Raw genomic sequence first — 25,042 nt, 5'->3', positions numbered from 1 at the left:
TCATCGCTATATCATAACTTTTAACACCGTCCATCCATCCATCCATCCGTCTCTCTCGTTCGCTGTTATTATGTGGCTGCTATCCCTGCAGTGCAATAAAGCCTCTTTTTTCTCATCTCTCCTCCACAAACACACATGAACGTGTAAGAAGAGGGAGAGTGCTGCAAGTTCTCATCTCATCTCTCTCTCTCTCTCAGCGAGTGTAATAATCTCACTGTAATATTTCAGTTGGCTACAAGCCACCACCGTACAAACTTCTCAGATCGCTCCACTCTTGTTGTCTGCTGCTCCTCGAGATATTGTGTGTAAAGTGAGTGAGCAAAACTCATATTGTCCACTGCTTGTCCAGATTCCTAGATCTCGTGTCGTGATAACTCGGTCGTCCTCCGAGAAAGGTTGGTGAGAGAGAAAGCAGCAGCAGCAGCGGAAATAGAGGGGGTTGCCCCCTTCTCTCGTCTGCCACTGTGGTGGGTGGATATTTCATATTAATGTGAAGAGACAGAACCAATAGCAAAATTTCCACTTTTCCTTGGACTCCTGTCCTCTCGCCCCATACGGATCCAAGTTGTTCCAGTGGCAGTGGCAAGTGGTGGTAGGCAGCAGCACACGCCATAACATAAGCAAGCAGTGGTGGTGGTGGTAGAGCAGGAGAAAGGACACCAAGAAGAAGAACATCTCCCAATTTAATAACTTTTTCGATATTATGAGCATGGCACAAAATTTCACCCGGAGAAGAACGCCTTTGCTCTACGGTTCAGTCCCAGTCTTCTCTACCTCGACCTACTGGTTCGTCATCTGCCTCGTCGTCATCCCACACGTCGTCCCCTCGTCGTCGTAGTGGTGCATCATCGTCGCCACCAACTGTGTGTGTGTGTCAAGTCGTCGTCCTGGTCAACCATGTCCCGGCGCAAACAGGCCAGACCCTCACGCCTCTTGGATGATGACGAAGAAACCGAAGGGGGCAGTGGTGGGGGGGACCTCGCTGGGGGGCGTGGTTGTGGGGAACTTGCGACCAAGAAGACAGGTTAGCAAATTGATTACTATCTTTTTTTTTGTCTGAAATTATTTCACCTGTCATCATGTTGAGCATCATGGTCTCAAAAAAGTGACAAATCTGCATGTGTCATATTTCCCCAAAATATGTCCTGTCGTAAAAAGTTATCAAACAAATGGCATAATTGCATCCGTTTGTCATCATCAAATCTCTCTCTGATAATAATTAAGAATTGTGTGGGTGGGTGGACAAAAGTGGGTCCAGAAGAGACATAATTTCATTGAATGTACGACACACAATGGTCCACTTCCGACAAACGAATTATTTTCGCAGACCCACAATGACAACCTGTCATTTGTTTTAAAATTATCCTCCTCCACATAATAACAATCGGAAATAATGTATTTTGACAACCAACTATACTCACTGGGCATGCAGTCAGTCCTCGCAGTCGAGGTATATAATTTGAGTTATAAATCAGAAAAAAACACCGGAAATAGCGAATTGACTCTCTTTTTTATTTATGGCAGATGTTTGTTTATTGAGATAATAATAATAATGGTGGTAGTGATACAGAACATCATCATAGCTCACACACACAACATTAAGTATTCATATAAAATTCCATCTCTCAAATTAGGTTTTAGCTTTCCCCTCAAAAACATCGTCTCCCCATCCACACAGAGAAAAATCCTAATAATAATTTCGCCCATTCAAGTTCAACCCTACGTACAAATACACATATTATTCCTGTGTACTCCTTTGTACGTGTGTCTGTATGTACATACACACTTGTTAGTTTAACTCCACAGTCAGTCACTCGTCGTCGTGGTCGTAGTGGTCGTTGTCGTCGACGTCGTCGTCGTTCTCTATAACTCAGCAAGCACAGCAAGTGCACTTTTTTAAGAGGCCGACACCAGCAACTTGCTCACTTATTATGTATGTGTGCATACTGCTAATATTGCATTCCGTCGTGTCGTCCAAAGTCGCCCCATCAACGCAATAATAAAAATGATAAGTGGATAACATCTACAAAAACAGGTTTCAAAATATGTCCAGTCCTCATAATCAGAGAAGAAAATGGTGTAATTAATTTTATAGAAAATGATGATGTTGATGAGTGACATAATAAAAGAATATTATTATAACGAGATATATATTTTATACACATTTTATATCAAACGAAGGTCGCTCGCTATCAACCGGTTTCATAGAAAAAGTGACAAATTTATGAGGACGGGTTTGTCTTAGCAATTCCATGGAGTGGGTTGTAGTAGGAGTTGCTGATTAATAATAACGAGAGTGGTGAGAAGATATTAGAGACGAAGACGGGGAAGAAGGAGACACGATGAAAGGGAGAGATGATGATTATGATGAGACGAGAGAGAGAGAGGGATGAGTTATCAAATGATGAGTTATAGAGTAGGATGGCTTGGTTATTGGGTGGTGGAGTCTCGTGTCGGATTTGTGCATAGGATTGGACCAACTTTTTGGATATCCCCCTGCTAAACAACTCCTCCTCTCTTCAAAAAATATTATTTAACCACCACCACTGACAACCACCACCACCCAATAACTTGTGTAATAACAACATTTTCATTTTATTAATCTCACACGTTTTATACCGTCCTGCGACATGGCTAAAAAAAGCTAAACACATCTGTCATTTAATCCTTCCTTTGTTGCCTACATGGAGCGTCTTTATCCCTCGGAAAAAAAGATTTTGTGTCCTCTCTCACTTGAACAGACACACTTTGTCAAAATCCAGTGGAGAGCGTGATTTGGATTTAGTCGGACATTTGTTAATATTTGTAAAATTCTCGTCTTCTCTTCTTCATCATTATTATTGCCGACGACGACGGATCACAAAACGACGACATGGCTAACCAACCGTATTTTTTAGCAGAGTAAAAATACAAATAAAATTTTGAGAGCCCATTCTCCCCATATTATTATTAGTATTATTATTATTAAAGCCATGAGGAGAGATTATCAACTGTCACGAAATTGGGTGCACACACAGGGCTTTTTATTTTTAACGTCTCAATTTTCTCTTTAACAACTTCCTCCAATTATGATGTCGTTAAAAGGAGAGAGGAGATTTCGCGGACCGTGTAATTTGTTGGCTGCACCATGGTCTCTCTCTCTCTCTCCTTGTCGAGGAGTCTTTTCTTTTGACTTATGAGTCGGTGGTGACAAAAAATATGTGTTGAGGTCGATTTTGACATGATGACCTCTGGACTGGCCGGACGGATAGATTGATGGAGAGCAGGGGAGATTTCCACAAAACCCGATTAATCATTTATAGCCGGGAGATGCCCATAAAAAATCCCCAGTGGATCTCCGCCACCAGTCGTGTGATGGTGGGTATATATGTGTGTATTTGGTGGTGGTATTGGTGGGGTCGACATGCCGCATGGATCTTTCAATATGTTCATGTCTTGTATGAATTTATGATGATCATTCTTGGGCAACTTTTTTTGGCTCTCTCGTAATCACCTTAAAAGGTTTCCTTCTCTCAAATCAATACTTGTCTGATATTTTATTGGTTGGATGGCTTATTGAGTTTTATACTCGAGTTGCTGAAAAATATTTCCGCACTTTTCCTGATATGAGATCCTCCTCACATTTTGTCAAGAATAATTATATTACGCAGAATGAGGAGATTGAGGAGAGCTCGAGGAGGTGGTGGCTGTGCAGGATTTTGGTCGTAGTAAATTCTAAAAATAAGTGATCATTTTAAAGGCAAAAAGAGTAAGAGAGGAGCAAACAAAAGCAAAAGCATCTCACGACGACCAAAACGACGAGGACGAGAGGAGGACAGAAGAAGAAGAAGAGGAAGGATGGGAAACAAGACTTTTGAGCAATTTTTATTGCAGACAATAACAAGGAAAAAGGGGGAAGAAAGAGAGAAAAGAATTTTAAGTTATTTTTGGACAGATTTGGTAGAAATGAAGACATAATTACTTCTTCTTCGTTGTTGCTGCTGCTGCTGCTGCCACCACCATTATTGTGCACATACATATTCCCCGTCAACTGCAGGCTTGCAAAGAATAATTATACGTAGGAGCAGAAATATGTAGTTAAACGAGCGCATGCATTTAGTCAGAGAGAGAGAGGAGAGTGAGATTATTATTAGAGTTGTAATTCTGTCATGAAAAGAGCATCGTATTTGGTGTTGGATGTGGCAGATTTTGGAAAATCAATGAAGATTAAAGTATTATATACGGGGGGAAATAAATCATCCAGAGTCTGAAGTGGATGAGAAAGTGGACAAATGATGGGCAATTTTTGATACATATTGCCAGCAGCAGCAGCAGTCCGAGGAGTAGGAGGAAGTAGTTGGCGTTGGTGGTGGTGGGGGAATGGAGTGGCAGGAGCGAGAGAGAGGGCAGAATGGTCAAGCGTTCTTGTTTTCAACGTATTGATTTATAGGGATGATCTTTGTGAAGGGATATCGATCCCGTGTGTCCATAATAAAAATTTATGGAAGTAAATCTGAAAACGAGGGTCGGCAGAGAGAGTAATAAAATCGTGTCGTGTCGTAGTAGGGACAAACTCTCACAATATTCATTAATGTTCTGGCAGCAAGGGGGACAGCCAAGTAGTAATGACTCTTTTGGGTCCAATGACAGACAACTAGCTGACCATTGGTCATCCTGAAGCAGGTGCCGGGCCTTCTCCGGCTGCACTCTCTCCGCTCCTACTGCTTCGTGGGGTCAACATCTGTTACAATAATAATCATAAAAGTACCACCACCACCACCACCTCCCTTATTCATTCCATAATATCCAGTGGGTGGTGGTGGCATGGATGCTCTTCAATAATCAAAAATCATTTTTCAGTAACAAGAAAAATAAACAGAATCATCAGGCAATGAGCCAAGTCTAATAAAATTCTCTCTTTTCTCTCTTCTTCTTCTTCGTCGTCCTCGTCGTCGTAGTCGTTGACGTCGTCGGTGGTGGTGTATCGGAAAATCCTGGGATTGCTTCTCCCGTGTAAAATAACACTATTATTCTCTTCGCTTCTGTAATAAAGCCTCTTGTGTTATTATAACAAAACCATCTCGCCTTCTTCTTCTTCACTCTCCGACACCGACACACACACGCTTCCTCCGTCGTCGTCTTCTTCACAAAATCCGAAAAGGAAAATAATTAAAGAGCCGAAAAATGAGTAGCCAGCTATGCAGACTAAACGAGAGAGAGAGAAAGAGGGATGATAATTTTTGATATTTTGGAACCAGCTGAAAATTTCGAACAAACGACAAATCAATCATATGCGATGAACAGATGCGTGCGGAATATTATAAGAAGGGAGACAAAAAGAAATGCGGAAGGAAGGAAGCAAAGAGGAAAGAAAGACAGGGGAAGAAGAGGGAGAGATGCTTTTTTGGGTTAAAAATTCCGATTTTATTTTTGGGATGCAGTCGTGGGGAGACAAAAGTTTAAGTTATTATTATGACAAAAATAACTGAATCAGTTCCATCGCACGAGGGAATGTTGCTTGGTGGAGAGGAAGGAAGAGAGAGAGAGATATGATGATGCCAAGGCGCATATATTCCTCCTCTGGGTAGCAGTTTGTGCTATGTAGATCATAATAATTTAAAAGAACAAAGAATGTTTATTTGTCTCTCTCTCTCTGTGTAGAATGTCTTTTTTGTTTGTTCTAAAAATAAAATTTACTACATTCTGGGATGATTTGATAAAAGAAGCATTTTCTTTCGTTTCTTCAGAATTATTATCAAATCTACTCCTCTGTCGCTCCTAAATTTACTATTTTTAGATTATTACCCCGGATCTCATATCCTTTCTTCTTAATTACACAGGCAGCGGCGTTAATAATAAAGACACGGATCACAACCAAGGTTCGTTATCATTTTGCTCACTCTTTTCTCTCTTTGCCATCTTTTTCATACGATTCCAATGATACATATTCCTCGCCATTATGAGCACCACCAAAATCTATTATCAACACCAGAGTTGAGTTTTCTGCACTTTATCCCATACAGAAAGTGCACATATGCACACACGAGCAATGTATAAAGTGTATTACACATGTACAGCGTGTGCTACGTCGTGTGTGGCGTTTTTGCAAAATAATGTAATGTCTTTATCTGTTATGAGACTTTAATCTCTTGTTTTGTTCCAACACAGTTTTGACTGACAAGGAGGATGCAAATAACAATGAGTCCAAAGAAAAGGTGACAGAAAAAATGATAAAAATGAACCAATTATGTGTGTACCAAGTGAGACGATGTGTATAACTTATGCTCTGCTTGGATTTTGTTATATGACAGGAGTCGGAGGATGAAGACGAAGATGACGACGATGAACTAATGAAACGCGAAAACGACGAAAAAACATTAGTCATTCAAAATATGTTGTCGAATTTACAGTGGCCAGCTGTAAGTCCGAGTGTGACTTTGGAAGCTTTACAAAATACAAAAGTAAGAGCAATAACCTTTTTCATTTCCAGAGAATGCATTTCCAGAAGATTCAATGGATCTGTACACATATATCGCTTGTTACATATACGTGTGGTTGTTGTTGTTTGATAGGTAGCGGTAGCTCAACTGGCAGCGAATGCACTTGCGAATAACAATGGAGAGAATGCACAAGATTTGGCAGTATTGCAATCCACTTTATTCACATTACAGCAGCAACAACTGCTCCAATTGCAATTAATTCAGCAACTTCAACATCAATTACATGTTTCCAACAGTAATTCGGATGAAGATGAACTTTCTTTGAGTTCTCCTCCACCACCTCCACCACCACCGCCAACATCCTCCTCACTACCAGGGTCGGGTGGACCGCAAGGAAAACCGGAAAATGTAGAGAATCATCACCAGCAACATCATCATCATCACCATCCTCGTTCCCAGCATCCGCAACAGAGTCAGAGCACCAAGAGTGGCAGAAGCAACAAGAAGCCCCGAAGTAAAGAAAATAATGTTATAACTGAAGATGAAATAATAGATGAAGAGGAAGAAGGGAGGACAAAGTCTAATTCCACAACGACGACGACGACGACAACGACGGCGAATAACAACAACGGTCTCAAGCATAATAATAATAATTCCGATGGTGGTGGTGGTGGTGGCAGCAGTGGTGGTTGTGGATTGAGCCCAGCTTTTGCTACCCTTCTTAACTGTCCAAACCAGGATCCAAATCGGCCCCTATCCCCCGGTTTGCAATCTCATCAAATCAACAATAATCATCTCACACAGACTGATGTTCCTAATACACTCGCAATGCTACAACGAAGAACTGAAGAGGTAACGTTTCGCTCAAACTTTTCTAGTCCCTCGCCGTCTCATCTATTTTTCCAACGCTTATTGGTCCTTTTGTCTTCTTATCACTTTCTCTCATACTCGCTGACCAAAATGGACAAGAGAAATTAGTCTCCAAATTCAATCCCGTCGAGAAAGAGAGAGAAGCGTCGTCTTTGTTTGGGGTCAATCAGTCTGTTGGGATATTAGCCGGACTGACTGAGGAAGGAAGAAGGGGGCCCAAAAATAAGAGCGCAGAATAGAAATTGTCTCGGGATGAGTGGCATATGATGTGACTCGGGGGTATTTGAGCAAGAGATGAGCAATCACAGAACCACACCATCATATCACCATCACACACAACAGTATAAACGCTGTGTGACTCTCTCTTTCTCCCAGCTTTTTATTACATTACCCCAAATGTGACATGATCTCCTCATCTCATCTCTCTCTCTCATTCTGATTTCTATTTCTAGCAAAAAAAGACTCTTCCAGTTCATTTACATTTATATCAAGAGCATAATAAAAATGGGCACTCGAAAATATGTCACAATATTGATGAAACTGTCCTCTTTTAATATGTCGCAAAACGCATTTTGTTTAAAGGTTTTGGATTCTGCATCACAAGGACTCTTAGCTTCCTCTCTCGCTGCTGATAATTGTTCCGGCAAAAAACTCGGTCCTTATGAAAAAGGTCGCGAACCTTTCTTTAAACATAGATGTAGGTACTGTGGAAAGGTTTTTGGTAGTGATTCTGCCCTACAGATCCATATCCGAAGTCACACGGGTAATTTGACGCATTTTTGACGTCATTTTTGTCAATTAGTTAGTATAGCTTATCAAGTAGCGTTGTCATACAAATTTTGGCATAAATAGGTGAACGTCCCTTCAAATGCAACGTTTGCGGGAGCAGGTTTACAACCAAAGGCAATTTAAAAGTACATTTTCAAAGACACACATCAAAATTCCCAGGTAAGAGAAATTGGGTTTGAAACATAAAACTAGAAATTTTTATCACCCATTTGAATTTAATGAATTTGGCAGGAATAAAAATGAATAGTCAACCAATTCCCGAACATTTAGATCACTTTCACCCACCGCTTTTACAAAATAACTCATCCAATCCTACAACACCAGAGCATTCGCCACAACACACTCCGTCACATCAACCGCCACCACCAAATCCATTCATGCATCATCATGCACCTTTCTTTGGGTCATTATTTCGCTTCGATGTCAAACCACCATCCCTCCCGTTCTTCAATGGGAGCAACAACAAAGATGCGCCGCTTTCTCCTCAGGATCTTACCAAACCAAAGAGCAGCACTGTTATTAAAAAAGAGGAAGAAGAGGAAATTGATAACGGTGACGAAGACGATGGTCGCGAGGAGGAGGAAGAGGAGGACAAAGGGGACAATGAAAATGGTGAAAATGACGAGATAAATTCTCCAAAACAAGAAGAAGAGGAGGAGCGAATCAGAGATGAGCAGGAATCAAAGGATGAAAATATCAGTACTCACGGCGACGATGAAGATGAGCCCGAAAATTATGACGAGGAAGAACAACCAGAAAATTTATCCAGTAAAAGCTTGCCCCTCATGTATCCTTTGCCATTGGTGGTCAGTGCATCATATGAAATACTACTTGATACTATCGGATATGCTGTCGCATTTAGGAGGAGAACCTTACTAGTTGCTACCCACAGATATCGATGCCATTTGGATATGTATATGTTGGAGCATCCCATGAGTGAACAAGAACCCTGAAGTGGTTTAATGCCATGGCCACATTTGAGCCCGAAAAATCGCTTTCACTCCAGTTTTCATTCATTTAAAACCACACCAAAAATCCAATTTTACTCCGATTTGAAATTTCTTTCACCATTATACTCCCAGATAGTTACTTTCTTATATCCAACATCAAACTCAACTTGTTTGATGCTTATTACGCAGGCGTAATTTGCGTTGTTGAATACGACAACAATGCTCATTCAATTTTAAATTTTAAATGTATTAAAAATTTCAAGAAGTTGAGTTTGATGTTGGATATAAGAGAACAACTGGGAGTCTAATGGTGAACGAAATTTCAAAATCGGAGTAAAATTGGATTTTTGGTGTGGTTTTAAATGAATGAAAACTGGAGTGAAAGCGATTTTTGGGCACTTTTGAGTGGGTGTGGCGGGCGCAAATGTGGCCATGGCGTCAAACCTCTTCAGGGTTGTTGTTCACTCATGGGATGCTCCAACATATCCAAAGGGCACCGAGATTTGTGGGTGGCAACTATTAATAGTGAGGTTCTCCTCCTTAGTAATTGCATGTAATATTCCCATGTTTATAGGCTCGCCCGTCCAGACCGTCATCTTCATCTGCGTCCACCCCCACAACAACAACAAACAGATCAGAAAATTCACCTACACCAATGATACGATTTCACTCACATCATCATCACATTCAACAATTACAACACCAACAGCAGCAGCAACAGCAGCAGCAGCAACAACACAAAATGATGTTTGATCCAGCAAAGGATCCAGCAATTTACACAAATTTGTTACCAAGACCTGGATCAAATGATAATGCTTGGGAAAGTCTCATTGAAGTTACCAAAGCGTCGGAAACTTCAAAATTGCAACAATTAGTCGATAACATTGAACACAAATTGACAGGTTTGTCATATTAACTTGTAGCCGGGCTTGATTTTTTTTACATATTTTTGAAATAATCGTCTACTGTATGCAGACCCAAACATGTGCGTAATCTGTAGAAGAACTTTATCATGCAAATCAGCTCTCCAGGTAGCAATCTTATTCATTGCTTATTACGAGGGCATTTTTCACGTTATACTAACTCATCATTTCGTTAAATGCTTAAAAACAGATGCACTATCGGACACATACAGGTAGTAAATTAAACATAAGTTTATGCAGTTTTATAATTAAGCATTAGATTATGAGACATGGTCTTCATGGAAAATAGGGGAGCGGCCATTCAAGTGCAAAATATGCGGAAGGTAATCTTATTCATGGATAAGAAAAATATGTTATTTTTCACTTTATACTAATTCATCATTTCATTGAATGCATCCGTATTTAGGGCGTTCACCACAAAAGGTACGCACAATAATGCTGCATAATCTATTGAACTGTGTACAGGGTCGATGGGTGGTCATTTTTTGTATTTTATTAAAGGAAATTTGAAAACTCACATGGGCGTGCATCGGGCAAAGCCACCACTTCGAGTACTTCATCAATGCCCCGTTTGTCACAAGAGGTGAGCATCACATATCATATCACGTCATCAAGTTTACTTATTTACGACATGCTTTCTAACACTTGTCTATTTTATATTATAGATTCACCAATTCGTTGGTCTTGCAACAACATATTCGATTGCACACAGGTCAATTAAATACGATTTTCATGTTTTCTGAAATAATTAAAATTGTACTCATTTCAAGTGAAATGAATAAATAAGCTAATAAGCTACGGAATAATACACAGGCGAGCCAACCGATTTGACACCGGATCAAATACGAGCAGCCGAGGTTAAGGATAGTTATCCTCCATTTGGAAATCCACTTTTCGGCACATTTAGCAGCATGTCAGAGGAGGAAATGATGATGAATGATGATGACAGCGCAAGTGAGACGAATGAATCGATTGACTCGGAAATCAAACCCACTACAAGCTTGGCAGCGTTGGAAAATCAAGTAATTTTAATTATAATACAACACCCATCCGCTACTAGACTTTGAAAAATGGTTTAAAAAAGTTTCAAACGAAGCATAGGTTAAAATTTCTATTAACTCTGGATTATTGATTTCTGACATCTTCTCGCAAAGCACATTTTCATTCAGTTTTTGCTAAGAAAGACAAGTCTTGTTAATTGTCTTTAGAATTTGTGCGACGAATCCACATAAATACCTACGTATTAGTTTGCAGGCGATTCTCTAGTTACTAATTAGTTTTTAGAGCGAATAAAAACATTTTTAGTCAAATTAAGGAGCAAAACAGCTAAAATAACAACGTTCAACATGAGTCTCACTGTTACATATCCCTTTGAAGAATTCGACACCTTCGTCTCCACTTAATATGTTTTATCTCATTTGCATAACTCTATCATGGAGAAAGCAGCTCCGGTACTCCTCGCTATGCATATATACGCAATGCATAAACGTCGACTTGAAAATTTGTGAGATAGGTTCCTACATATATAGTTTTATGCGAGTTACACATTGTATTAAGAAAGGCCACACCTGCGATATTCGGAGTGAGATAACGTCCGAAAAATGAATTATGTATCATTATTGACTGCTTTCTATACCCCTAAACCAAAAAACCTCTCAATTACAGGTGCGAACAATCACAACGACGGCAGCATCTAATTTTGCTGCTACCAATTTCTCGTCACCAAAGTTAAACAGTAATCAAAACATCACTGAGGATAATGATTCGTCATGCTCTTCACGTGGCGTTTCTCCTCAAGCCCCACCACCGCCCCCACCACTCCTGCCACCACAATCCAGTATTGCACTTGACCTAACACCACCGAGATCGTCATCATCATCACAAATATTCAACCCTTTTCATCACTTGCCACCCCCACCTCTTGGATTCCCTGCATCTCTTCTGACACCAACCACCACGGCGAATGCTGTTGCTGCATTGGCAAACCTATCTTCATTCTCACCTCTGGTTCCTCCACCAAGACGTAATTTTCTCTATATTTTTTACACTTGTTTCCGGAATTGAAATTTCTGAGCAAATTTTTTATTGGTGAATTTGTTAATGAATTTTTACCCCGTCTGCCACGATATATAGTTTCTGAAAGCGAATCTTTTCTGTGGACAGCAGCAGCACAACAAGCTCGTGGAAACACTACATGTCAAATCTGTTTGAAGACTTTTGCGTGTAACTCCGCTTTAGAAATTCATTACAGAAGGTATTTATAACTGCGCGATCATTCAAAAATCTCATTTAATCGCATTTAATCATTTCAAAATCTAATTTTTTTCGCAAACAATCTAGTCATACCAAAGAACGGCCATTTAAATGTTCCTTGTGTTCCCGCGGTTTTTCGACAAAGGTAGGTCTAACTAAGGTAGGAGATTCAAATCAATTTATTAGAATGGCGTTTGCTTAAAATACCCTTTATCAGGGAAATGCTAAACAACACATGCTTACCCACAAGACCGTCCGAGATATCCCTGCTTCCTCAAACTCATCTTTCGAGTCGAACAAACAAAATGGATTGGGACAAAGCGATGATTCCAATAAATCACCTCCTGAATCGCCCAAAAGTCAACATAGCCACAACAACAATCATCACCATCATAATTGTATCAATAATAAGCGACCAGCATCACCAGTGTCGCCTCCACAACCCACCAAAAAAATTCATGAAGGTAAATCATTCTCCTTCATCAGGGGCCGTTCGTAAACTTCGTAACGCAAAGAGGGGTGGGTGGGGGTCAGGGCCCAATGATATCGTGCCTATGTGACACATGTTAAAGGGGGGTGGGTGCGTGTCCAGAAAACCAAAAATTTGCGTTATGAAGTTTACGAACGTCCCCTCACTTGTTTTTTTAGTTATGCTAGTTTTTTTCGGGGAGGGCACAATTTCCCTGCATAGTTTAAAAAAAGAGATGATAATAGCAAACCTATAGCAATAATGCACTAGAATTTTGTGAAAGCGTTTTTTGTCTGTAAATTTGTATTTTATTTTAAAAAAACTTGTCAAGTATTCTTACCCTTTTTTTGCAAGCGTCCACCTGTTATCTTGTGTGTAGTAGAAAGGGGTGAAACTGTAGAATGACCAAGAGAATAATATACTTTTTTTCTGTGTGTATTATTAGGTTTGCCATCATCATCCTCATCAAATAGCGAAGATAAACACTTATGTAAAGTCTGTACAAAAAATTTCTCATCGTCAAGCGCGTTGTCCATTCATCACAGAGTTCACAGTGGTGAAAGACCATTCATTTGCAACGTTTGTGGGAAAAAATTTACCACGAAAGGGAACCTCAAGGTGGGAGGAGGAGGAATATTTTATTAACTATAAACTCGCCTTATTTCTGATACATCCTTGTTGTAGGTCCATCTGGGGACACACAACCAATGGAATGGAGCATCCCGTCGAGGACGAAGAATGTCCCTAGATCCGATGACAGTGTTTCTGCCTCACCCACATCATCCCCACCACCCCCACCCCCACCATCAACAGCTATCACATCATCCAATGCTCGGGATGAACACGACAATCAAGTCAGATCTCCATCTCCCTCACCGTCCAGCAGAACTATTCTTTCCATTCAGCAACACCAACGCTCAACAAAATATCTTCCTACAGAACGGATCTCTTAAGGTCAGTAGTAGTGAGAGCTGCATGGTCGTCGTATTACATGGATCAGCACTTGTCTAACCCGACTTACTATTTTCCTATGCACAGTCCTCCAAGGAATCCCCTGATGAGGAAGACAGTCATTTAGATGAGGATGAAGAGTCATCCAAAGAGAATGGAGACATAAAAAGCAAAAAGGTTCTTGGCAGCAGCAGCGGTGAAGCGGAAGTGGAGACCATCGTCGGAGGTGGCAGTGGGGGTAACGACGACGGACGGGTTTGTATAAAGGAGGAGGAGGAGGAGGAGGAAGCGTAGAGACATATCGTGTATTAACCTAGTCGTTCTTTAACATATATAAAAAATGCAAGTCCCTAACTGAACAACCTTTTTCATTGTATACGAACGTTTCATTTCATCCCGATGAACAAGTATTTATTTGTTACCTTAATTTATACCAAAAAAGAGGAGCAGAATACGAAAATATTACCCCCTCTCGTCCGCCACCACTAAACAACAACTTTGCGGGGGAGGGGCTAATAGTATAACGGGAGTTTTCTGTGATAACAAAAACCAGACAAAAAATGTATTCCTCCTCTTTTTTTTACTATTAATTTATTGATTTCCCTTCCACACACACACAAAACCAATTACAAAATTTTCCATTCCAAAAAATACTCCTTTTTTACCTCTACACACAAATGTATCTCAAAACCGGAAGTATAAAACAAGGAGATTTTATTATTTTTATAAAAACATATACTTCCGATTTTCTGAGTGGATTTCATACTACACAAAAAATACAAAAAAGCTTTGTCCTTTTCATCAGCTTAATGAAATAAAAAAATCGTGTTTTTAACTATTACAACAAGTAATTGCGTGTTTATTGTTATTTACAAAAAAGCATTACAAAAAAATCATTAAACGGTTAACTATGCATATGACGGAAGATAAATGGATCGAATGCGAATTAACATTTCGGAAATGTCTTTATCATTTTCAAGTAATTCATTGGCTCGGACTAGGAAATCTCTCAAACCTGGAAATATATGATTCATTTTTGGCTAATCGTCGAATTAAAGCAGCGTAAATTAAGATTTATGCTGTAATTTACCATCCTTATTCCTTGGAAATCCAAATTTACCCACAGCTTCTACTTGAATGTCCACAACGAGTGGAAATACCAATTTCATGACCTCAATCATATCGTTGCCTGCTTCCTCTTTTGCTCCATTTATTTTATCCAAATTATCTAATAAATCAATTGATTATCTCAATTGTTCAGTTATGGACTCAGAATAAAATATTTACCTGGCTCATTTATTCGGCTCCACATCAATTCCAATGCATCTGTAAAATAACATTTAAATTAAGTTGAATAGCAATTTCGCTATTCCTTTAATAACTTTAAGACATAAATTTAATTACCTTTTACTGCTTGGGGTTTCAGCTCCTTTTTGACGTTTTCGTAGACATTCTCCATTCTTGTTGATTTTAATTCAACTTAATTTCTTGTTTACAATTTTCAACAAAGATTTTTTAAAGAGAAAGCAAACACACTGATGATCCTTTTAAAATCTCACGCAAAGAGAATCCCTGGAGCAGCACAACAAAGGGGGCGATCGAGCACGCAAATCTTATGTATTCATTCAGATATTGCAGATTTCGTAAATATACTGATATGAATGTGCTTCTTCTCGCACAGTGAGTTTTTTTTGGGAAAAAATGAATCAATTATTTTAAGGTCTAAAATGGACCCATGTGGGTGGGGGAGCAGAAAAATATGGGTTATTGTGGTTTTTGGAAGGTGTCTGGGGGTTTTTATGATATTTCAAAAAAGTCTCAAATTCCCACCAAAACCACACCCACTTTTTAGAGAATTTAATGCTGGTTAAAAAAGCTATTATACATGCCCATAGCTCCTATCAATTCCACGGGAAAAAATAAAACGTGGCGAAGAAACGAAATTTTTGGCCAAAACGACAATTTCGACAATTAAAAATGGCTGGGAAATTTTTAAATCGAAAAAGTAGCAGCCAACGATCTATACGTCATAAACTACCCATATAGGTGTATCTAATGAAGCAACGTTTGGAAAATTCCCGGACACAATTTTTGGGAAAAGATAAGGCAACTTTGGGCAAAATCAAGGTCACGCGACCTTGATTTTGCGAAAAATTTTGTGTTTATTATAGGATTAATTTTGTAAATGTCCAATTGAATGCAACGTTACAAAGTTTTGCAATTTTAAATAAACCGTAGTAACGTTAGAAGTAGCTCACCCTGGAATAATTAGTTGCACTTAATTTTGCATCATAGGTGCAAAATAAGCGGATAAAATAGATGCATAATTTTTATATAATTTTGCACCAATGGTACAAAATAAACGGGAAATAAAGAAATTTAGTATAACATTGCACCAATGGTGCAGCCGAAATGGTTAAAATTAGGACTAAATTTTGACACGATTTCGAGGTTAAGATATGTCAACTAAGGCTAACTAGAACTTTCAGTTAATCATAATCCTTGGTGCAGAATACATCGATTCCTCCAATTATTTCGCACCATTTTGCGTTAACGATTTTTTTATACCAATTGTGCTACAAATTATGGTTAAAATGGTCTTGGGACTTATTATTCGATTCGGTTTGTTCAATACCAATGGTGCGCCTAACTTATGCACCAATGGTGGAAAATAAGCGGAAAAAATTGTTAGCCAATTTTGACATAGATTATTGCATAACAATTGGGCTACTAATTTGGGTCAAAAGGGTTTTGGGACTTATTAATTAGCATCAATTGATGCAAAAAACTCGGGAACACACAGACCGTAGTAACGTTAGAAGTAGCTCACCCTGTAATATATAATTACCTGGCACCTTTGCACCTTGGGTGCAAAATTATAGTAGTTCAACAAAATAGATCAATAATTTTTAAGCAATTATGCACCAGTGGTGCAGAAAAACGAAGCATAAAATAGATCAATAATTATAATGCAATTATGCATCAATGGTGCAGAAAAACGAGGCATAAAATAGATCAATAATTATTATGCAATTATGCATCAATGATGCAGAAAAACGAGGTAGATGACAAAGTATTTTGCACCACTGTTGGAGATTAACCGTGGTGGGTCCAATAAAATTTCAAAAAATTTGTGTCAAAATTATATAATAAATTCTCCCGGCTATTCTGTACCATTGGTGCGTTTTGCATCAATTAACCCAATTGTTTCGCATCATTTTGTGTTACCGATTGTTAGATACCAACGGTGCTATTAATTTATTAAAAAATGGACCTGATCCATTCTAGTGAGTATCAGTTGTTGCTCATCCAATTGTTTCGCATCAGCTTGGATAACCAACTGTTCAATACGAACGGTGCTACCTATTCCAAAATTGTAGTCCTTTCTCGATCCATTTGCACAATTAATTCGCACCATTTGCGCCACGGATTGTTCGATACCAATGGTGCGCCTAATTTATTCTATAATGGTCAAGGGGATTATTAATTAGCATCAATTGATGCAAAAAACTCGTGAACACACAGACAGACGGACGGACGGACAAGAGGAATTCAATAGCTCTCATGCTTCGCAGGGTGAGGTAATAAATGAGAAGATATGAAACGGCTTGATTTCCGATTTCTAATAAACAAAAATTTAAGGGCGGAGGGTGAAGTGGGGGGAGGAGGAGGGCTCCATGGTAATAATTATTACGCCGTTTCATATCTTCTCATTTATTAGCTCACCCTGCGAAGCATGAGAGCTATTGAATTCCTCTTGTCCGTCCGTCCGTCTGTCTGTGTGTTCACGAGTTTTTTGCATCAATTGATGCTAATTAATAATCCCCTTGACCATTATAGAATAAATTAGGCGCACCATTGGTATCGAACAATCCGTGGCGCAAATGGTGCGAATTAATTGTGCAAATGGATCGAGAAAGGACTACAATTTTGGAATAGGTAGCACCGTTCGTATTGAACAGTTGGTTATCCAAGCTGATGCGAAACAATTGGATGAGCAACAACTGATACTCACTAGAATGGATCAGGTCCATTTTTTAATAAATTAATAGCACCGTTGGTATCTAACAATCGGTAACACAAAATGATGCGAAACAATTGGGTTAATTGATGCAAAACGCACCAATGGTACAGAATAGCCGGGAGAATTTATTATATAATTTTGACACAAATTTTTTGAAATTTTATTGGACCCACCACGGTTAATCTCCAACAGTGGTGCAAAATACTTTGTCATCTACCTCGTTTTTCTGCATCATTGATGCATAATTGCATAATAATTATTGATCTATTTTATGCCTCGTTTTTCTGCACCATTGATGCATAATTGCATTATAATTATTGATCTATTTTATGCTTCGTTTTTCTGCACCACTGGTGCATAATTGCTTAAAAATTATTGATCTATTTTGTTGAACTACTATAATTTTGCACCCAAGGTGCAAAGGTGCCAGGTAATTATATATTACAGGGTGAGCTACTTCTAACGTTACTACGGTCTGTGTGTTCCCGAGTTTTTTGCATCAATTGATGCTAATTAATAAGTCCCAAAACCCTTTTGACCCAAATTAGTAGCCCAATTGTTATGCAATAATCTATGTCAAAATTGGCTAACAATTTTTTCCGCTTATTTTCCACCATTGGTGCATAAGTTAGGCGCACCATTGGTATTGAACAAACCGAATCGAATAATAAGTCCCAAGACCATTTTAACCATAATTTGTAGCACAATTGGTATAAAAAAATCGTTAACGCAAAATGGTGCGAAATAATTGGAGGAATCGATGTATTCTGCACCAAGGATTATGATTAACTGAAAGTTCTAGTTAGCCTTAGTTGACATATCTTAACCTCGAAATCGTGTCAAAATTTAGTCCTAATTTTAACCATTTCGGCTGCACCATTGGTGCAATGTTATACTAAATTTCTTTATTTCCCGTTTATTTTGTACCATTGGTGCAAAATTATATAAAAATTATGCATCTATTTTATCCGCTTATTTTGCACCTATGATGCAAAATTAAGTGCAACTAATTATTCCAGGGTGAGCTACTTCTAACGTTACTACGGTTTATTTAAAATTGCAAAACTTTGTAACGTTGCATTCAATTGGACATTTACAAAATTAATCCTATAATAAACACAAAATTTTTCGCAAAATCAAGGTCGCGTGACCTTGATTTTGCCCAAAGTTGCCTTATCTTTTCCCAAAAATTGTGTCCGGGAATTTTCCAAACGTTGCTTCATTAGATACACCTATATGGGTAGTTTATGACGTATAGATCGTTGGCTGCTACTTTTTCGATTTAAAAATTTCCCAGCCATTTTTAATTGTCGAAATTGTCGTTTTGGCCAAAAATTTCGTTTCTTCGCCACGTTTTATTTTTTCCCGTGGAATTGATAGGAGCTATGGGCATGTATAATAGCTTTTTTAACCAGCATTAAATTCTCTAAAAAGTGGGTGTGGTTTTGGTGGGAATTTGAGACTTTTTTGAAATATCATAAAAACCCCCAGACACCTTCCAAAAACCACAATAACCCATATTTTTCTGCTCCCCCACCCACATGGGTCCATTTTAGACCTTAAAATAATTGATTCATTTTTTCCCAAAAAAAACTCACTGTGCTCTCGTTACAAAATTTTGCAAACATTAAATCGCTGATTTATTTTCTTGTAAAGATGCAACAAATTTTTAAAACAATTATGGGAAATATGCATTAATACGTATTGTGGTAAATTAGGATGAGCTGTTTTCAGACGTCAAATCGTTTAATTCCTCTTCGTGTAATATTCACCTTTTAATTGAAGACAGAAACCAATGACGTAAAATGTGTTGGTTCTGAACTAGCAGATCAGAACAGCTCGTTCCGCATCAACCAAGTGTTTTTCTTTCATGGTAAGCAGAGCTGAAATCTAAAAATAAGACACTACAACGACGTATGTAAAGGGGGCTCTTTTTCCAATCTGATTTTCAAACACAATAATCTCGACTGCGTGGAAATGTCCATCGTCATAAATAGGATACATTTTTCTTCTTTCTTTCCATAATTATTGCACATGTTCCCTTTATAATATTTTATAAAAGTCTTATCCAAAATGGGCAACCAACCCACCACGTTAATTGACCCAGCATCCACAAGTCATAAAGCACAGCCTGTATCCAACACTAATAAATCGCTGGATGGTTTCGTTAAAAGACTTTCACTCGGAAAAAAACTTTCCATTTCAAGAAGTAAAAAGAAAAAAGCTAATTATTTCCTTCCTCCGAATGCGGGTAATTTTAGTGAGTGCTTTCTAATTGTGATAGTTGTGGTAAATTATTTAATTACTGTTAGAACGTCCGTCATCACCGTCACGTCCAGAAGTGTTCCAAGATCAAGATCAATATTTCATTTTGTGAGAAAATTTATTTATTAATTTTTGCAATATTTGTTATGTAACGTGCTTAACGCGATAGTTATAAATTTTTGCGTATAGACGGTGGGATCCACCAGCATTTGATGGTATGATTGTATTTGATATTTTTAAATTTAACGATTGTTCCCCCAATAGTCCCAGCTATTGAAATAATTAACACATTTTTTTACTAACAATGGGAGCACAAACCATGTCCAACTCATCCTCAGACCTTTGTTTGACCCACGCAGTTTGATAGATCAACTCTTCACAAGCAACATTTTGATGCAGGCACTTGGCCAATGCGTAACAATGACTTATGGGCGCTACAACTCCGCGATTTGATCGGTATAAAACCGATTCTTATCGAATTTTTGAACTCGTTGTCGAGAAGTTGTAGTACCCACAAGTTGCTGAATTTTCGCATTGACCCAAGTGCCGCATCAAATTTTGTTTGTCAAGAGCTAGTCTGGTCTATCAAATTGCATGGGTCAGGTTTGCCCTCCCATTGTAAGTAAATATCTTTGTAAATATCTAGGTGGGATTGCACTAATGGGTAAAATAACCTTATCCATACATGATAAATGCTACAATTTTCATTAAATAGTAATAAATATATTTCTAATTAGGCTACGTAATTCAACATTTAGAATTAGGATTACCACAATTAGATAATCAAGATCAAGATGACACTGAAGTAATATATTTTATTTGTGTAACAACTTAAGCCCAAGTAAAAAAAACAGTAATATTTTTTAGGCATGGTACTCCAGTGACCCCGGTCTTATTACACAGACAGAATGCATACTAAACAATTTAGTCCCTGGAACAACCTATCAATTTCGTGTCGTAGCAGAAAATCTAATTGGTTATTCATTGCCAAGGTATGCTAAATATAAATATGTGGCAGCTAAGTACACCAATTATAAACCAAATGTAACTAAAACTTTTTGGACACAATTTTATAAACTCGACACGTTCTACTTGTATTGCAAATCATGATTTAATATTGACTATAATGATTTACACCTTAGTTCATACATTTAATTGTAGTGACGTTTCTGAACCAATTGTTTTTAACCCATATGGAGAATTAGACGATTGGTTCTACGCCCCAATGTTTACTGCCACCTTAGAGGATAAATACGTCGTAATGGAACATGAAATGGTACAGAATTACATTATAACTAATTTTTAGGCATTATTATTAATTCGTTGTTATTACAGCTCACATTAAGCGTTGACTTGAAAGGACAGGTAATATAACATGCGATTTCTGAAAATGTGTGTTGCTTGAGCAGAGAAGAAATGCACATTTCGTCTCGAACGTGTTGATTCGTATTCAGATTTACTAATATGTGCATTAATACGTGTCTTTCGTAAAGAGATAAAAAAATTAAAGCTTAAAAATTAAAATTACATATGATTATTACACAGCCATATCCAATCGTTCGTTGGTATGACAAACACGACCAAGATTTGTGCAAGCAGAACAACAAACGGTACAAGACTTGTTCGAATGGCACGAGGAGAAGCCTTGTAATTAACAGTGTGGAATTATCGGATGCTGGAGTTATTAAATGCCTAGGAATTAATAAAGAGGGACAAGTCGAGTGTTCCACGCTGCTACTTGTCGAAGGTGAAAAATATTGTTTTTTTTATAATGAGGAAAAATTAGAATGCAAATTCCTTCAATTAATTAGCTCCTCCACGGATTAAACGAGTAAAGAACCCAGAATTCCTACAAAACCCATACGACGTAAATGAGAGGGAAGAAGAACGAGTACATAATTTTTTAGATGATGATTATGAAGATTTAATATTTCAAGCTGGTAAATTATAATGCAGATTAATATTTAATTAGTAAAAATTAATTTAATTATTTAGTAAAAATTATTGTAAAATGTATGGATGCACATTAGGTGAACTGGTCCGATTGAAGTTCCTGTTTTCTGGTTCACCGTTACCTGAATTAACAATTTTCCATAATGGAGAACAGGTCACCGATTCTAGAGTCGTGACAGAGGTTTTGAAACGTTATTTTGTGACACAAGGGTATGAAACTAATTTCATTTAAAAGGCATTTAATTTTTGTGTGTAGTTTACGGATAAAGTGATCACAATCCGAATCGAGAATATTTTAAGATATGATCGTGGAGAGTGGTTAATCAAGTTGGAGAATGATTTAGGAGAAGATTGCACTTCCGTTTTAATTACAATTACGGGTACAATTTTAGTCATGGATTGCAATCTGCATTAATTAATTAATTGCTAATTATAAATTTGCAGACCGTCCAGAAAAGCCAGGAAAACCAGAGGTTCTCACTTTGAGTGACAATACATGTGTGCTACGGTAATTTAGTCAATTAATTTTGATTTCACGCTTCAGCATATATTTTCTGATCGTGAGAAGTCTGTATTTAATGTATTTAGTTGTTTTGCACTATGTAAAAATATAACTGATGCTATATTTCAGATGGGACCAACCTATTGATGATGGTTTGTAAACTAAATACACATACATTACTCTGAAAATTTTAGCATACGAGAAATCAATTCTGTCGAATCATGAATTTAATAGGTGGATGTCCAATTCATAATTACACTGTTGAATATTTTCGAGTAATTTTGTTCAATTAATGTCTTCATTTACAAATTTTAAATAAAATAAGAATAAAAATGCAATCATTTATGTAACAGACGGAATGGGGAGTTTGGCTGAAAGCACTAACGAGTAAAAATCCAGGAGCAAAGATTAAGGATTTGATTCCTGGGTATGCCTTTTTCATTCTGTGGTTTTAATCATTTTAAAAATTTAATTCAAATTTTTAAAATAAATAAATATAGTACATCAAATTGAATTAGGTCGAAGTACCGTTTTCGAGTGAAAGCTGAGAATTTATATGGAGGAAGCGAACCAAGCGATGAATCGGAAGAAATATTGATTACCGTAATCTATGACTATATATTTTAAATTACAATTTTTAGATTAGATTAGTTCAAACCTCAAATTCACATCTTGTTTGACCTGCACCCTCACATTCACAATAATCCAGTTTATGGCTTTACCATCTTTTTCTGTCCCATTGATTGCATTACCCAAGTAAAATATTCCATTGAAATTTTATATCCCGTTTTGAATTATCTATTATTATTTGGAGAACCTACAGTTCAAAATGCCTCCCACTTGAAGTTGAAAGCCTTCTGTTCATCCCCACCTAAACCCTTATTGAACTTAAAGAACTATTTAGCTGAACATTTATGCATTTATCATAACAAAAAACCTTACGCAGACAAAACCTGAGTATAAACAATTGCCTTCCATATCAACAACATTTTCGCCTGAATAAATGTTTTCGGTCATTTGGTAGACTTATACCCAACTATGCGGGGTGTGGGGGTTTAGTGGGGACTGGGGACATCATAATTGCCTAAATAACGTGCTGACCTTGTTTACTTTTTTATGTCCGTCGTGGTCGTCCTTCATTTAACACGTCAGACTTCACTGGACAGGTAAATTAATAACTTTACTGATTCTCGGTGTAATGGAAACAACAGTGGCAAGAAATATTTTTATAAATTTTTAATGAAAACGTAAAATGAGTATCTTCAATTGCATGCCGAGTTAAATATAAAATATGCATACTCTGAAATTTGGTAGTTAATTAAATTAAATATTATTCAAGGTTAATGCCATCTCTTGAAGAATCAGTTGAAGAAGAATCAATGGAAATACTTTCCCATTCTGATTTCCGTACGTATTTAGCTTGTGATCTACTCATTTTTCATTTACTCATTGGAAATACATTTTGAATTCGCCTATATTGCAGAAGATTATAATGACGATATGAAATACTCGCCACAAAAGGGAAATTTGCCCATCAACCTGCGACCACCATCTCCCCGACCTAGAAAATCTGAAGATAAATCTCCAACAGAAGACCCATCTAAAAAATTATATAATCGTGGAGATTTGATTAGAAGTGCAGTAACTTCATCGGTTGATTATGTCCAAAGATTTTTAAGTGAAACTGGAAAAGCAGATTCAAAAGATGACGACATTACGATTGATGAAGAATATGAATATGATTTCGATAAGCTACAACAAGAATACGAAGAAGAAATGCGGGCATTACGTGACCAATTGGAAGATCACAGCGACGAAGATTTCGATGATGAGGACGAAGAGGACGAGGAGGAGGAGGAAAATGGGGGCGAGGAAAAAGGGAAAGGTGACGATGACGCGAATAAGAAAGATGACGATAAAGAAAAAGAAGAAGTGATCCCGAAAAAGGAAGAAAGTGACGAAGAGAAAGACGAAGATTATCAAGAAGAGTTTATTTGGCCGAGGCGAACAGTTAAAGAAAAACCCGTCCAGATGCTCCCCACTTTAGGGGATCGCTTCACAGATTATCTTACAATGAAGATTGCATCAAGAGATAAAAGAATTGGTGGATCAATGAGATCGTTGCATTCTATTGATAAATCGGAAAGTAGAGAGAATTTGAAAAAATTATTAGATTTTGAAAATGAAAGATCCGTCACACCACAAGAATTTGATCAAGATTTAGACGAAGCTGTACAAATTCAAACCGTTCGGAAAGCAATAATTTTAAATGAGGAGAAATTGGAGAGGGAACGATTAGAAAGAGAAAAACTTAAAGAAATTCAGAAGCAGGAGGCCATTCAGAGAGAGATTGCATTAGAGGAGAGGAGAAAGCTAAATAGAAAGCAGCAAAGCGTTGAAGTTGTTTTAGAGGAGAAAGTAACTACAAAAATCGATCCTGAAGTCGTGTCAAAAATTGTTTTGGTATCCATTTTAATATTAATTATTCCTGTTTATTGGTATTACGATGTGTATGTCATGCTCTTTTGTTTTGTCCTACTCCTCCTTGTTTGGAATAAATTGAAAGTTTGGATGTTTTAAAAATGTGTGTGCGAGAGCGAGAGAAAAATTGGGTCGAGGTTTTCATGAGTTATAAATAGAATTGAATATATATTAGCCAGCCCACATCTTTGGC

General features: G+C 37.7%; 3 protein-coding genes across 9 annotated transcripts; 2 read left to right on the top strand and 1 right to left on the bottom strand.

Annotated features, from left to right (window-relative positions):
- Positions 1 to 218: 218 nt before the first annotated feature.
- On the top strand, positions 219 to 14,475 carry LOC110842719 (homeotic protein spalt-major). Of its 7 annotated transcripts, none has more exons than XM_035846621.1 (23): positions 220 to 1,024; positions 5,820 to 5,858; positions 6,148 to 6,194; positions 6,291 to 6,440; positions 6,552 to 7,271; positions 7,872 to 8,052; positions 8,142 to 8,237; positions 8,349 to 8,884; positions 9,603 to 9,930; positions 10,004 to 10,059; positions 10,142 to 10,163; positions 10,211 to 10,274; positions 10,358 to 10,374; positions 10,453 to 10,534; positions 10,617 to 10,663; positions 10,765 to 10,973; positions 11,617 to 11,974; positions 12,085 to 12,205; positions 12,292 to 12,364; positions 12,422 to 12,668; positions 13,119 to 13,291; positions 13,358 to 13,627; positions 13,712 to 14,475. In XM_035846621.1, the coding sequence occupies exons 1-23, from the start codon at positions 898 to 900 to the stop codon at positions 13,916 to 13,918; spliced, it is 4,170 nt and encodes a 1,389-aa protein (XP_035702514.1). In that variant the 5' UTR covers positions 220 to 897; the 3' UTR covers positions 13,919 to 14,475. The 7 variants fall into 7 exon arrangements, with proteins under 7 accessions (XP_035702515.1, XP_035702514.1, XP_035702510.1 ...); XM_035846617.1 differs by having other exon boundaries at positions 8,310 to 8,884; positions 10,241 to 10,274; XM_035846620.1 differs by having other exon boundaries at positions 8,310 to 8,884; positions 12,118 to 12,205.
- LOC110855423 lies at positions 14,259 to 15,333 on the bottom strand. Its single transcript, XM_035846627.1, has 4 exons — positions 15,029 to 15,333; positions 14,912 to 14,950; positions 14,715 to 14,852; positions 14,259 to 14,639 (listed from the first exon to the last, which is right to left on the bottom strand). The coding sequence occupies exons 1-4, from the start codon at positions 15,081 to 15,083 to the stop codon at positions 14,533 to 14,535; spliced, it is 339 nt and encodes a 112-aa protein (XP_035702520.1). The 5' UTR covers positions 15,084 to 15,333; the 3' UTR covers positions 14,259 to 14,532.
- A 4,245-nt stretch (positions 15,334 to 19,578) lies between these two features.
- LOC110842708 (titin homolog) lies at positions 19,579 to 24,951 on the top strand. The gene is made up of 20 exons (XM_035846623.1): positions 19,579 to 19,899; positions 19,961 to 20,021; positions 20,103 to 20,128; positions 20,560 to 20,577; positions 20,651 to 20,718; positions 20,781 to 20,905; positions 21,075 to 21,189; positions 21,249 to 21,278; positions 21,459 to 21,660; positions 21,725 to 21,853; positions 21,944 to 22,047; positions 22,123 to 22,246; positions 22,311 to 22,374; positions 22,498 to 22,520; positions 22,603 to 22,643; positions 22,722 to 22,795; positions 22,887 to 22,971; positions 23,521 to 23,534; positions 23,708 to 23,775; positions 23,852 to 24,951. Exons 1-20 carry the CDS (start codon positions 19,722 to 19,724, stop codon positions 24,946 to 24,948), a joined length of 2,646 nt encoding a protein of 881 aa, XP_035702516.1. The 5' UTR covers positions 19,579 to 19,721; the 3' UTR covers positions 24,949 to 24,951.
- Positions 24,952 to 25,042: the final 91 nt, after the last annotated feature.

This window comes from Folsomia candida, unplaced genomic scaffold (assembly GCF_002217175.1).
Source record: "Folsomia candida strain VU population unplaced genomic scaffold, ASM221717v1 Fcan01_Sc001, whole genome shotgun sequence".
Classification (NCBI taxonomy): Eukaryota; Metazoa; Arthropoda; class Collembola; order Entomobryomorpha; family Isotomidae; genus Folsomia; species Folsomia candida.
Note: the sequence above shows the minus strand (reverse complement) of the source record. Positions and strands in the feature narration are given on the sequence as shown.